At 46.6% G+C, this 13,118-nt stretch overlaps 1 protein-coding gene across 1 annotated transcript in view; it reads left to right on the top strand.

The window, feature by feature from the left end:
* Positions 1–9,520: 9,520 nt before the first annotated feature.
* Positions 9,521–13,118, top strand: part of LOC142740323 (protein sel-1 homolog 3-like) — a 53,121-nt gene continuing 49,523 nt past the window's right edge. Inside the window, exon 1 of the mRNA XM_075849869.1 lies at positions 9,521–9,568. Within this exon, the coding sequence (XP_075705984.1) occupies positions 9,521–9,568 (48 nt within the window). The remainder of the gene's footprint in view (positions 9,569–13,118) is intronic.

Raw genomic sequence — 13,118 nt, forward strand, 5'->3', positions numbered from 1 at the left:
GCCTCCACTCTCTGGTAACCTGTAGGATAGCCTCCACTCCCTGGTGACCTGTAGGATAGCCTCCACTCTCTGGTAACCTGCTGTATAGCCTCCACTCCCTGGTGGCCCTGCTGTATAGCCTCCACTCCCTAATGTTGCCTTTACCTCCAACTCAATCCCATTTCCCTCTATATCAGGTGTGATTATGAGTAGAATCTCATTATTGGGATGTGCAGGGATTTATTTTTGTAAACCATTATCCTGGTCTGTGAATCCAGTGGTCATTCCACCACAATTACCTGGTCACCCACCTGATGGGGGGCTCAGATTTACTGACACTGTGTAGTTGATGTCCCTCCTGTAGCCGAACAGGTGAGGTCATGGGTGAAGCGTCTTGTCCCTCCTCCTCCTCCAGGTAAATAGAGGCCGTGAAGGAGCAGTAACAGGATGAGGGATCCGGGACACCGAGGACGGCAGAATACAGGTGAGCGCAGCAGCAGTAGTATACCTGTGTGTATGTCCCTGTATGTGAGCTCGCTGCCTGCTGTACAACTGTATGGTCTGATGAAAGGACTAGTCAAGTCTTATGTAAACAAAGCTCATTTATGTTATAATGAAAAGTTTTTATTCCTCATCTCTGCTTGCTGTCAGTGAAAATATTCTTGTTTAATTTCACAGACTAAAAATCTTTTCCTGACCTTCTACTTCTCACAGCTGAGGGGTTCTTACAATTGTATCAAGTGTGAACAATCCTCTGTTTGCGAAGCAGCCGGTACCCTAGACGGACACATTTTACCTGCACTGATACATTGTAACAACCTGTCAGTACAGGAGAGAGATCTGCGCTGCTTATGTGTTTAACTCACAGAGGATTGTCTATATTGATACATTGCAACAAACTCTCAGCTGTGAGAAATATTCATGCTCCTATTCATAGGCTGCAAGCAGAGATCTTTAAAACATCAGTGAATTGAAACACAAAGTATATTAGAAAGTTGTAGAATTTCTATTCTACGATGATTACGCTTTACTTCCATAGGACTGGCTGAGCTCTTTAATGTAAATTGTGAGCTCCTTGGGTCAGGGTTGCCGATCCTATTGTTTCATCTGTGTCTGTGGTGAGGATGATGAGATCCTCTGCACATATATCACTTGCTGATGGTTTCCTTCCATGTCCTGGAGCCCACAATCTTGTATTTGCTCAGATCTCACACCCCTTTACTCAAACAGCGCCGGGTTTAGTGTGTGTACTGCTGTGTGTTTGTCGCCGGCTCGGTCGTGTCTTACTCACCTGCTATGTAAATTCCGGAGGAGACGTCGCCCACGGTGGGAATACGCTATAACGTCTTCCAAGACCATTATTAATTACACCTCCCATATCTGTTCCTGGGAAAGCTGAATAATAACCAACATGGCTGCCAGACTCTTAAAGACACCTGGATGGCAAATCTGTGTAGTTATAAGTGATACCTGCCCCCTAACATAGAGCTGCACAACTATTTACATTTGACATTCAGGAGTCTGGAAAAGCTGGTTGACATCCAGGGTCTGTTTTTGGGGTACTGGAGCAAGACCCCTGTTTTCTTAAGGCCCCAAAGAACTGGGGGAGCCCCAGGAGAAACCTGAGAGTGGAGCGCGCAAACCATCATTTCCCTGAACCACCCGTTGCTTTATCATTAACCCTTTTTACTGCCCAAGGACATAACTATTAACTCCTTCACGAGTCACGGTAAAGGGGTTAATGATAAAGCATCGGGCGGTTCATGCGGAACTATTTGGGCATTAAATGGTACTATAGTGTGGGATGTACAGCAAAAGTGTGCAAAAGTTTTAGGCAGTTGTGGAAAAATGCTGCAGAGTAAGAATGCTTCCAAAAATAGTGTTAATAGTGAATAGTGATCATAGTTTTTTTTTCTCAACAATTAACAAAATACAAAGTGAATGAACAGAAAATAAATCTAAATCAAATCAATATTTGGTGTGACCCCCCTTTTCCTTTAAAACGTCATCGATTCTTCTAGGTGCACTTTACAAAGTCCTGGATTTTGTAGGATTATATTCAGGTCTATGATTAACCAATTATTCTAAACAGGCGATAATTATCATCATTTTCATATGTAGGTGAAACACAGTCATTAAGTGTAACAGAAACAGCTGTGTAAGAGGCTTAAAACTGGGTGAGGAACAGCCAAACTCTGCTACAAAGGTGAGGTTGTGGAAGACCGTTTCACGTCACAGGTTCACCATGGCAAGACTGAGCACAGCAACAAGACACAAGGTAGTTATACTGCATCAGCAAGGTCTCTCCCAGGAAATATTTCACAGCAGACTGAGGTTTCATGATGTGCTGTTTAAACTCTTGAAGAAGCACAAAGGAACGGGCAACATTGAGGACTGTAGACACAGTGGTCAACCAAGGAAACTTAGAGATGCTGTTAGGGATCTGCCAGGTACTTCATCTAGGTATACTCCTGGGATTAATCAATCCACACCTGAGGCCAGACCTGTTCGACTGACACCATCTCCCACCAACCAGGGTGGCAGGCTCAGGAGTGGGAGAGCCTATCGCGGCCTGGTCTGTCGGAGTTAGCTCCGCCCCCTGTCCTTTATTACCTGCCCTGTTCTCTCCCTCAGGGCTTGTAATTCTTTTGGATTCCTGGCCCCACTGCTGCTTGCTCCAGCCTGCTTCTGCCGTGCTTCTGCCTTGCTGCAGTTCTGCTTGACCTGCTTTGCTTTGCCCCTGGCTTGCTTCTGTCTCCTTGCCCGCTTGGGTGTACTCACTTCGTCCTGGTCCTGACTGTCCGTTCGCCGCTCCGTTTCCTCGTGGCGTTCCGTGGCTACTGCCCCTTCCCTTGCATGTTCCCTGTTTGTTTTCCTGTGCACTTAGACAGCGTAGGGACCGCCGCCCAGTTGTACCTCGTCGCCTAGGGCGAGTCGTTGCAAGTAGGCAGGGACAGGGCGGTGGGTAGATTAGGGCTCACTTTCCCTTCACCTCCTTCCGGCCATTACATAATTACAAGCCCTTACCTAGTCTACCATTTCTCCTACGCTGACGCTATCATGGACCCCCTTGAGACCCTGGCCCAGCAGATGCAGGGCCTCTCCCTACAGGTCCAGGCCCTGGCCCAAAGGGTCAATCAGGGTGACGCTGCTTTAGTAGTACCCCTCACCTCACCTCTAGAACCCGACCTCAAGTTACCTGACCGGTTCTCAGGGGACCGTAAGACGTTTCTCTCCTTCCGGGAGAGTTGCAGACTGTATTTCCGCCTAAAGCCCCACTCCTCAGGTTCCGAGAACCAGCGGGTGGGTATCATCATATCCCGACTCCAGGAAGGGCCCCAAGAGTGGGCCTTCTCCTTGGCTCCTGACGCCCCTGAACTTTCCTCTGTTGATCGTTTTTTCTCTGCCCTCGGACTCATTTACGACGAGACTGACAGGACTGCCTTAGCCGAGAGTCAGCTGGTGACCTTACGTCAGGGTAGGAGACCGGTTGAGGAATACTGTTCTGATTTTAGGAAGTGGTGCGTAGCTTCTCAGTGGAACGATCCGGCCCTAAGGTGCCAGTTTAGGTTAGGATTATCTGACGCCCTGAAGGATCTGCTGGTTAGCTACCCCTCGTCTGACTCCCTTGACCAGGTTATGGCCCTAGCAGTACGACTTGACCGACGTCTCAGGGAACGTCAGCTAGAACGCTTCAGTGTGCTCCCCTCTGACTTTTCGGTGATCCCCCCCGAGGTCCCGTCTCCTCGCCCCTCCACGGAGGACTCGGAGGTACCTATGCAACTCGGGGCCTCCATGTCCCCTCGACAACGTAGGGAGTTTCGCAGAATGAATGGTCTCTGCTTCTACTGTGGGGACGACAAGCATCTACTGAACACCTGTCCCAGGCGCAAGAATAAGAAGCCGGAAAACTTCCGCGCCTAAGTGATCATCGGGGAGGTCACTTGGGCGCACAGGTATTTCCCGTTAATGTGAAACGCAATAAAATTTTGCTTCCCTTTCAGGTCTCGTTTGCTGGCCGGTCTGCCACGGGCAGTGCTTTCGTGGATTCAGGGTCATCTGCTAATATCATGTCTGCGGAATTTGCTATGTCTCTAAAAATGCCTTTTATTGATTTACCTTATCCTATCCCTGTAGTAGGAATCGACTCAACTCCCCTTGCTAATGGTTATTTTACTCAGCATACTCCTGTTTTTGAACTCCTTGTTGGCTCCATGCATTTGGAGCAGTGTTCTGTACTGGTGATGCAGGGATTATCGTCTGATCTGGTTTTAGGCCTTCCCTGGTTGCAGTTGCATAATCCCACGTTTGATTGGAATACTGGGGATCTCACCAAATGGGGTAATGAATGTCTTATGTCATGTCTTTCTGTTAACTCTATTTCTCCCCGGGAGGAGGTAAACACGCTTCCTGAGTTTGTTCAGGACTTCGCCGATGTGTTTTCTAAGGAGGCCTCCGAGGTGTTGCCCCCCCATAGAGATTACGATTGCGCTATCGATTTGGTGCCTGGTGCCAAGCTTCCTAAGGGGAGGATATTTAATCTTTCATGTCCTGAACGTAAAGCTATGAGGGAATATATCCAAGAATGCCTGGCCAAGGGTTTCATTCGCCCCTCGACTTCTCCTGTAGGTGCTGGCTTCTTCTTCGTGGGGAAGAAGGATGGTGGTCTTAGGCCGTGCATTGATTATCGTAACCTGAATAAGGTCACCGTAAGGAACCAGTACCCACTTCCTTTGATTCCGGATCTTTTTAATCAGGTTCAGGGAGCCCAATGGTTTTCTAAGTTCGATCTACGGGGGGCATATAACCTTATCCGCATCAAAGAGGGGGATGAGTGGAAAACTGCGTTCAACACACCCGAGGGTCATTTCGAATACCTGGTCATGCCCTTTGGGTTGTGTAATGCCCCTGCTGTCTTCCAGAATTTTATTAATGAAATCCTGAGAGAGTACCTGGGTAATTTTCTTGTTGTGTACCTTGATGACATACTGGTGTTTTCCAAGGACTGGTCCTCCCACGTGGAGCATGTCAGGAAGGTGCTCCAGGTCCTTCGGGAGAATAATCTGTTTGCTAAGACTGAAAAATGTGTCTTTGGGGTACAGGAGATACCATTTTTAGGGCAAATCCTCACTCCTCATGAATTCCGCATGGACCCTGCCAAGGTTCAGGCTGTGGCGGAATGGGTCCAACCTGCCTCCCTTAAGGCGTTACAGTGTTTTTTAGGGTTCGCCAACTATTACAGGAGATTTATTGCCAACTTCTCGGTCGTCGCTAAGCCTCTTACGGACCTTACCCGCAAGGGTGCTGATGTCCTCCATTGGCCCCCTGAGGCCGTCCAGGCCTTTGAGACCCTCAAGAAGTGCTTTATCTCGGCCCCCGTGCTGATTCAGCCCAATCAAGAGGAGCCATTTATTGTGGAGGTTGACGCTTCTGAGGTGGGAGTGGGGGCCGTCTTGTCCCAGGGTACCAGCTCCCTCACCCATCTCCGCCCCTGTGCTTACTTCTCTAGGAAGTTTTCGCCCACGGAGAGTAACTATGATATTGGCAACCGCGAACTTCTAGCCATTAAATGGGCTTTTGAGGAGTGGCGGCACTTCCTGGAGGGGGCCAGACACCAGGTAACGGTCCTTACGGATCACAAGAATCTGGTTTTCCTAGAATCAGCCCGGAGGCTTAATCCTAGACAAGCTCGGTGGGCACTATTCTTTACCAGATTTAATTTCTTGGTTACCTATAGGGCTGGGTCCAAGAATATTAAGGCTGATGCTCTGTCACGTAGTTTCATGGCCAATCCTCCTTCTGAGAAGGATCCTGCTTGTATTTTACCCCCTGGTATAATCGTCTCTGCCACGGATTCTGATTTAGCTTCTGATATCGCGGCTGATCAGGGTGCAGCTCCCGGGAACGTCCCTGGGGACAAACTGTTTGTTCCCCTGCAATACCGGCTGAGGGTACTCAGGGAAAACCATGACTCCGCTCTATCTGGTCATCCTGGCATCTTGGGCACCAAACACCTCATTACCAGAAACTATTGGTGGCCTGGGTTGCCTAAAGACGTTAGGGCTTACGTCGCCGCTTGTGAGGTTTGTGCTAGGTCCAAAACCCCTAGGTCCCGACCTGCGGGCCTACTACGTTCCTTGCCCATTCCCCAGAGACCTTGGACCCATATCTCCATGGATTTTATCACCGATTTGCCTCCATCTCAGGGCAAGTCGGTGGTGTGGGTGGTAGTCGACCGCTTCAGCAAGATGTGCCACTTTGTGCCCCTTAAGAAGCTACCTAACGCCAAGACGTTAGCTTCTTTGTTTGTGAAACACATCCTGCGTCTCCATGGGGCCCCAGTCAATATCGTTTCTGACAGAGGGGTACAATTTGTTTCCTTATTTTGGAGAGCTTTTTGTAAAAAGTTGGAGATTGATCTGTCCTTCTCCTCCGCCTTCCATCCCGAAACTAATGGCCAAACGGAAAGGACCAACCAATCCCTGGAACAATAATTAAGGTGTTTCATCTCTGACTGTCAATTCGATTGGGTCTCATTCCTTCCCCTTGCTGAATTTTCCTTGAATAACCGGGTCAGTAACTCGTCAGGGGTCTCCCCGTTTTTCTGTAATTTCGGGTTTAACCCAAGATTCTCCTCCGTCTCCCCTGGTTGTTCCAATAATCCTGAGGTAGAGGATGTTCATCGGGAACTGTGCACCGTCTGGGCCCAGGTTCAGAAGAACCTAGAGGCGTCCCAGAGCGCACAAAAGATTCAGGCGGATAGTAGACGTTCTGCTAACCCCCGGTTTGTCGTCGGGGATTTGGTCTGGTTGTCGTCCAGGAACTTGCGCCTTAAGGTCCCGTCCAGGAAGTTTGCTCCCCGATTTATTGGACCTTATAAGATCATTGAAGTCCTCAACCCTGTATCCTTCCGTCTGGAGCTCCCCCCATCATTTCGCATACATGACGTCTTCCATGCCTCCCTCCTTAAACGCTGCTCCCCGTCCTGGTCCCCCTCGAGGATACCTCCTGTTCCCGTTCTCACCCCTGAGGGGGTGGAATTCGAGGTGGCCAAGATTATGGACAGTAGGATGGTCCAGGGCTCCCTCCAGTACCTGGTCCATTGGAGAGGATACGGGCCGGAGGAGAGGACTTGGGTACCTGCCCGTGATGTTCACGCTGGGGTATTGATCAGGAGGTTCCACCTTCTCTTCCCCACTAAACCGGGTCCCCTTAGTAAGGGTCCGGTGGCCCCTCATAAAAGGGGGAGTACTGTTAGGGATCTGCCAGGTACTTCATCTAGGTATACTCCTGGGATTAATCAATCCACACCTGAGGCCAGACCTGTTCGACTGACACCATCTCCCACCAACCAGGGTGGCAGGCTCAGGAGTGGGAGAGCCTATCGCGGCCTGGTCTGTCGGAGTTAGCTCCGCCCCCTGTCCTTTATTACCTGCCCTGTTCTCTCCCTCAGGGCTTGTAATTCTTTTGGATTCCTGGCCCCACTGCTGCTTGCTCCAGCCTGCTTCTGCCGTGCTTCTGCCTTGCTGCAGTTCTGCTTGACCTGCTTTGCTTTGCCCCTGGCTTGCTTCTGTCTCCTTGCCCGCTTGGGTGTACTCACTTCGTCCTGGTCCTGACTGTCCGTTCGCCGCTCCGTTTCCTCGTGGCGTTCCGTGGCTACTGCCCCTTCCCTTGCATGTTCCCTGTTTGTTTTCCTGTGCACTTAGACAGCGTAGGGACCGCCGCCCAGTTGTACCTCGTCGCCTAGGGCGAGTCGTTGCAAGTAGGCAGGGACAGGGCGGTGGGTAGATTAGGGCTCACTTTCCCTTCACCTCCTTCCGGCCATTACAGATGCAGATCAAAGACACATCACTCTTACTTCCCTTCAAAATCAGGAAATGTCCAGCAGTGCCATCAGCTCAGAACTGGCAGAAACCAGAGGGACCCAGGTACATCAATCTACTGTTCGTAGAAGTCTGTCCAGAAATGGTCTTCATGGAAGAATTGCCCCCAAAAAGCCATATGTACGACATGGAAACCAGGCCAAGCAACCCAACTATGCACCAAAACATAGGAACCGGGGTGCAGAAAAATGTCAGCAGGTTCTCTCAGTGTAAAGAAGAAGAAGCCCTGGAAGTGATGATGTGGCCCCCACACAGCCCTGATCTCAACCTCATGAAGCCTGAGACAGAAGAATTGGAGGCAGCGTCATCCACAGAAGATCTGCGCTTAGTTCTCCAAGATATGGAACAACCTCCCGGCTGAGTTCCTGCAAAAACTGTGTACAAGTATCTAGAAGAATTGATGCTGAAGGCAAAGGGCGGTCACCCCAAATATTGTTCCGATTTAGATTTCTCTTCTGTTCATTCACTTTGCATTTCACTAATTGATAAAAAAACAAAACTATTAACTTCTATTTGTGAAATCATTCTTGCTTTGCAGCATTTATCCACAACTGCCTAAAACTTTTGCACAGCGCTGTATGTGGCAGTTCTGTGGGCATTGTATGGCAGTATTTGGGGGAAAGTGCTCATGTACCTGTGTAATATATTATATATTATATGTTGTGAAACGTCAGGAACTTTGCTTGTTGCCCAGGACCCCATTTTCTTAAAAACAATCCCATGTAAAGACTTATTACATCCACAGATTACAAATAATCTACCGTGGAAAACTTGCGATTTGGGGAGAATTCAATATAAATAAGTTTGCATTGTGCCTCAATAACAGCAACAACGACTGGTCATGCTGGACATGTGACTGCAGCCGCCAATCACTAACAGATGATGTCAGTATGGACGACGCGTCACTGTTGTAGTCAGTGATTGGCTGCCACGGTCACGTGTTACGTACGAAATCTCATCGCTGCGACCAAGTATACCAAGATCCAAGGACTAAATTGGTTCCAGGCAGAGGTTAAAACTTCCGGACCCCATTGAAAATGTAGAACTGGGTCCTCAACTGCTAAGTACTGCCATAATGTAATATTGGGGCCCTAAGGCACCAGGACCCGGGCGTGGCTATAACCCCTACACCCCCTATAGATATGACACTGGTCCCAGGTGATGTGAATAGGGACCCACCATGATAAGAGCCCCTATAATGGCTGCGGACTGGGGTGATGGGCATTTTCCTTGCAGTGACTTGGAGAAGATTTCCAGGAGGTGACTGAATAAATACTTATTCCTGACGTTTCATTAAACCTTGAGGGGGCTGAGGCTGCTGTAGGCTCCACGTATCACTATGTGTTCTCTGTATGGCAGGTGCTGACAGGTACTCGTCCTGCAGGTGATTAAAGACAAGAAGTGAGAACTGATCTTCACCAGAAAATCCTGAGACTCTGCAACTTCTGGAGGTCGCTCATCCTCAAGACCCGTGGACCCTGCGCTGTAATCTGGAATATCCTGACATGTTATAACTATGAGCAGTGCTGGACTCTCCATACACAGGGAGTAGGTGGAGGGCATCGTGCTCCACAGGCTTCAGATGTTCCCGATGACCACTAGACACTGACCCTTCTGAGGAGACGACTAGAAAGCAGGCGCCCTACTGAGACGAAAAAATGGGACTGTGGGGAGTGGGGGAGACAGTGTGTATGATCCTCTGCCAGGTAAGAAATGTATTGCTGGGTTCTAATTCTAATAATGTGCATGATGTTCACAAGGATCTCTCACTCTGATGTTTCACTAAACATGTAGTTTCAGAAAGAGCCCTCAACCTGATGTTCAACTACATATCTAGTCATAAGAAGCCACTCAACCTGATGTTCTACTACATATCTAGAGTCATAAGAAACCCCTCAACCTGATGTTCTACTACATATCTAGTGTCATAAGAAGCCACTCAACCTCATGTTCTACTACATATCTAGAGTCATAAGAAGCCCCTCAACCTGATGTTCTACTACATATCTAGAGTCATAAGAAGCCCTCAACCTAATATCCTAAAACATATCTAGAGTCATAAGAAGCCCACAACCTAATATCCTATTATATATCTAGAGTCATAAGAAGCCCCTCAACCTCATGTTCTACTACATATCCAGAGTCATAAGAACCCCTCAACCTGATGTTCTACTACATATCTAGAGTCATAAGAACCCCACAACCTCATGTTCTACTACATATCTAGTGTCATAAGAAGCCACTCAACCTCATGTTCTACTACATATCTAGAGTCATAAGAACCCCACAACCTCATGTTCTACTACATATCTAGAGTCATAAGAAGCCCCTCAACCTGATGCTCTACTACATATCTAGAGTCATAAGAAACCCCTCAACCTGATGTTCTACTACATATCTAGTGTCATAAGAACCCCACAACCTCATGTTCTACTACATATCTAGTGTCATAAGAAGCCACTCAACCTCATGTTCTACTACATATCTAGAGTCATAAGAAGCCCCTCAACCTGATGTTCTACTACATATCTAGAGTCATAAGAAGCCCTCAACCTAATATCCTAAAACATATCTAGAGTCATAAGAAGCCCACAACCTAATATCCTATTATATATCTAGAGTCATAAGAAGCCCCTCAACCTCATGTTCTACTACATATCCAGAGTCATAAGAACCCCTCAACCTGATGTTCTACTACATATCTAGAGTCATAAGAAGCCCCTCAACCTGATGTTCTACTACATATCTAGAGTCATAAGAAGCCCCTCAACCTCATGTTCTACTACATATCTAGAGTCATAAGAAGCCCCTCAACCTAATGTTCTACTACATATCTAGAGTCATAAGAACCCCACAACCTGATGTTCTACTACATATCCAGAGTCATAAGAGCCCCTCAACCTGATGTTCTACTACATATCTAGAGTCATAAGAAGCCCCTCAACCTGATGTTCTACTACATATCTAGAGTCATAAGAAGCCCCTCAACCTCATGTTCTACTACATATCTAGAGTCATAAGAAGCCCCTCAACCTAATGTTCTACTACATATCTAGTGTCATAAGAACCCCACAACCTCATGTTCTACTACATATCTAGTGTCATAAGAAGCCACTCAACCTCATGTTCTACTACATATCTAGAGTCATAAGAAGCCCCTCAACCTGATGTTCTACTACATATCTAGAGTCATAAGAAGCCCACAACCTAATATCCTATTATATATCTAGAGTCATAAGAAGCCCCTCAACCTGATGTTCTACTACATATCTAGAGTCATAAGAAGCCCCTCAACCTAATGTTCTACTACATATCTAGAGTCATAAGAAGCCCCTCAACCTGATGTTCTACTACATATCTAGAGTCATAAGAAGCCCCTCAACCTGATGTTCTACTACATATCTAGAGTCATAAGAAGCCCCTCAACCTCATGTTCTACTACATATCTAGAGTCATAAGAAGCCCCTCAACCTAATGTTCTACTACATATCTAGAGTCATAAGAACCCCACAACCTGATGTTCTACTACATATCTAGTGTCTAAAGAAGCCCCTCAACCTGATGTTCTACTACATATCCAGAGTCATAAGAAGCCCTCAACCTAATATCCTACTACATATCTAGAGTCATAAGAAGCCCACAACCTGATGTTCTACTACATATCTAGAGTCATAAGAAGCCCTCAACCTAATATTCTACTATATATCTAGAGTCATAAGAAGCCCACAACCTAATATCCTACTATATATCCAGAGTCATAAGAACCCCACAACCTCATGTTCTACTACATATCCAGAGTCATAAGAACCCCACAACCTCATGTTCTACTACATATCTAGTCATAAGAACCACTCAACCTAATGTTCTACTACATATCTAGAGTCATAAGAACCCCACAACCTCATGTTCTACTACATATCTAGAGTCATAAGAACCCCACAACCTGACGTTCTACTACATATCTAGTGTCTAAAGAAGCCCCTCAACCTGATGTTCTACTACATATCCAGAGTCATACGAAGCCCTCAACCTAATATCCTACTACATATCTAGAGTCATAAGAAGCCCACAACCTGATGTTCTACTACATATCTAGAGTCATAAGAAGCCCTCAACCTAATATCCTACTATATATCTAGAGTCATAAGAAGCCCCTCAACCTCATGTTCTACTACATATCCAGAGTCATAAGAACCCCACAACCTCATGTTCTACTACATATCTAGTCATAAGAAGCCACTCAACCTAATGTTCTACTACATATCTAGAGTCATAAGAAGCCCCTCAACCTAATGTTCTACTACATATCTAGAGTCATAAGAAACCCCTCAACCTGATGTTCTACTACATATCCAGAGTCATAAGAAGTCCTCAACCTAATATCCTACTACATATCTAGAGTCATAAGAAGCCCACAACCTGATGTTCTACTACATATCTAGAGTCATAAGAAGCCCTCAACCTCATGTTCTACTACATATCCAGAGTCATAAGAGCCCCTCAACCTAATATCCTGCTATATATCTAGAGTCATAAGAAGCCCCTCAACCTAATATCCTACTACATATCTAGAGTCATAAGAAGCCCCTCAACCTCATGTTCTACTACATATCTAGAGTCATAAGAAGCCCACAACAGAATATCCTACTATATATCTAGAGTCATAAGAAGCCCCTCAACCTCATGTTCTACTACATATCCAGAGTCATAAGAGCCCCTCAACCTAATATCCTGCTATATATCTAGAGTCATAAGAACCCCTCAACCTAATATCCTACTACATATCCAGAGTCATAAGAAGCCCCTCAACCTCATGTTCTACTACATATCTAGAGTCATAAGAAGCCCTCAACCTAATATCCTACTACATATCCAGAGTCATAAGAAGCCCACAACCTCATGTTCTACTACATATCTAGAGTCATAAGAAGCCCTCAACCTAATATCCTACTACATATCTAGAGTCATAAGAAGCCCTCAACCTCATGTTCTACTACATATCTAGAGTCATAAGAAGCCCTCAACCTCATGTTCTACTACATATCTAGAGTCATAAGAAGCCCCTCAACCTCATGTTCTACTACATATCCAGAGTCATAAGAACCCCACAACCTCATGTTCTACTACATATCTAGTCATAAGAAGCCACTCAACCTAATGTTCTACTACATATCTAGAGTCATAAGAAGCCCCTCAACCTAATGTTCTACTACATATCTAGAGTCATAAGAAACCCCTCAACCTGATGTTCTACTA

Source organism: Rhinoderma darwinii, chromosome 2, assembly GCF_050947455.1.
Source record: "Rhinoderma darwinii isolate aRhiDar2 chromosome 2, aRhiDar2.hap1, whole genome shotgun sequence".
NCBI lineage: Eukaryota > Metazoa > Chordata > Amphibia > Anura > Rhinodermatidae > Rhinoderma > Rhinoderma darwinii.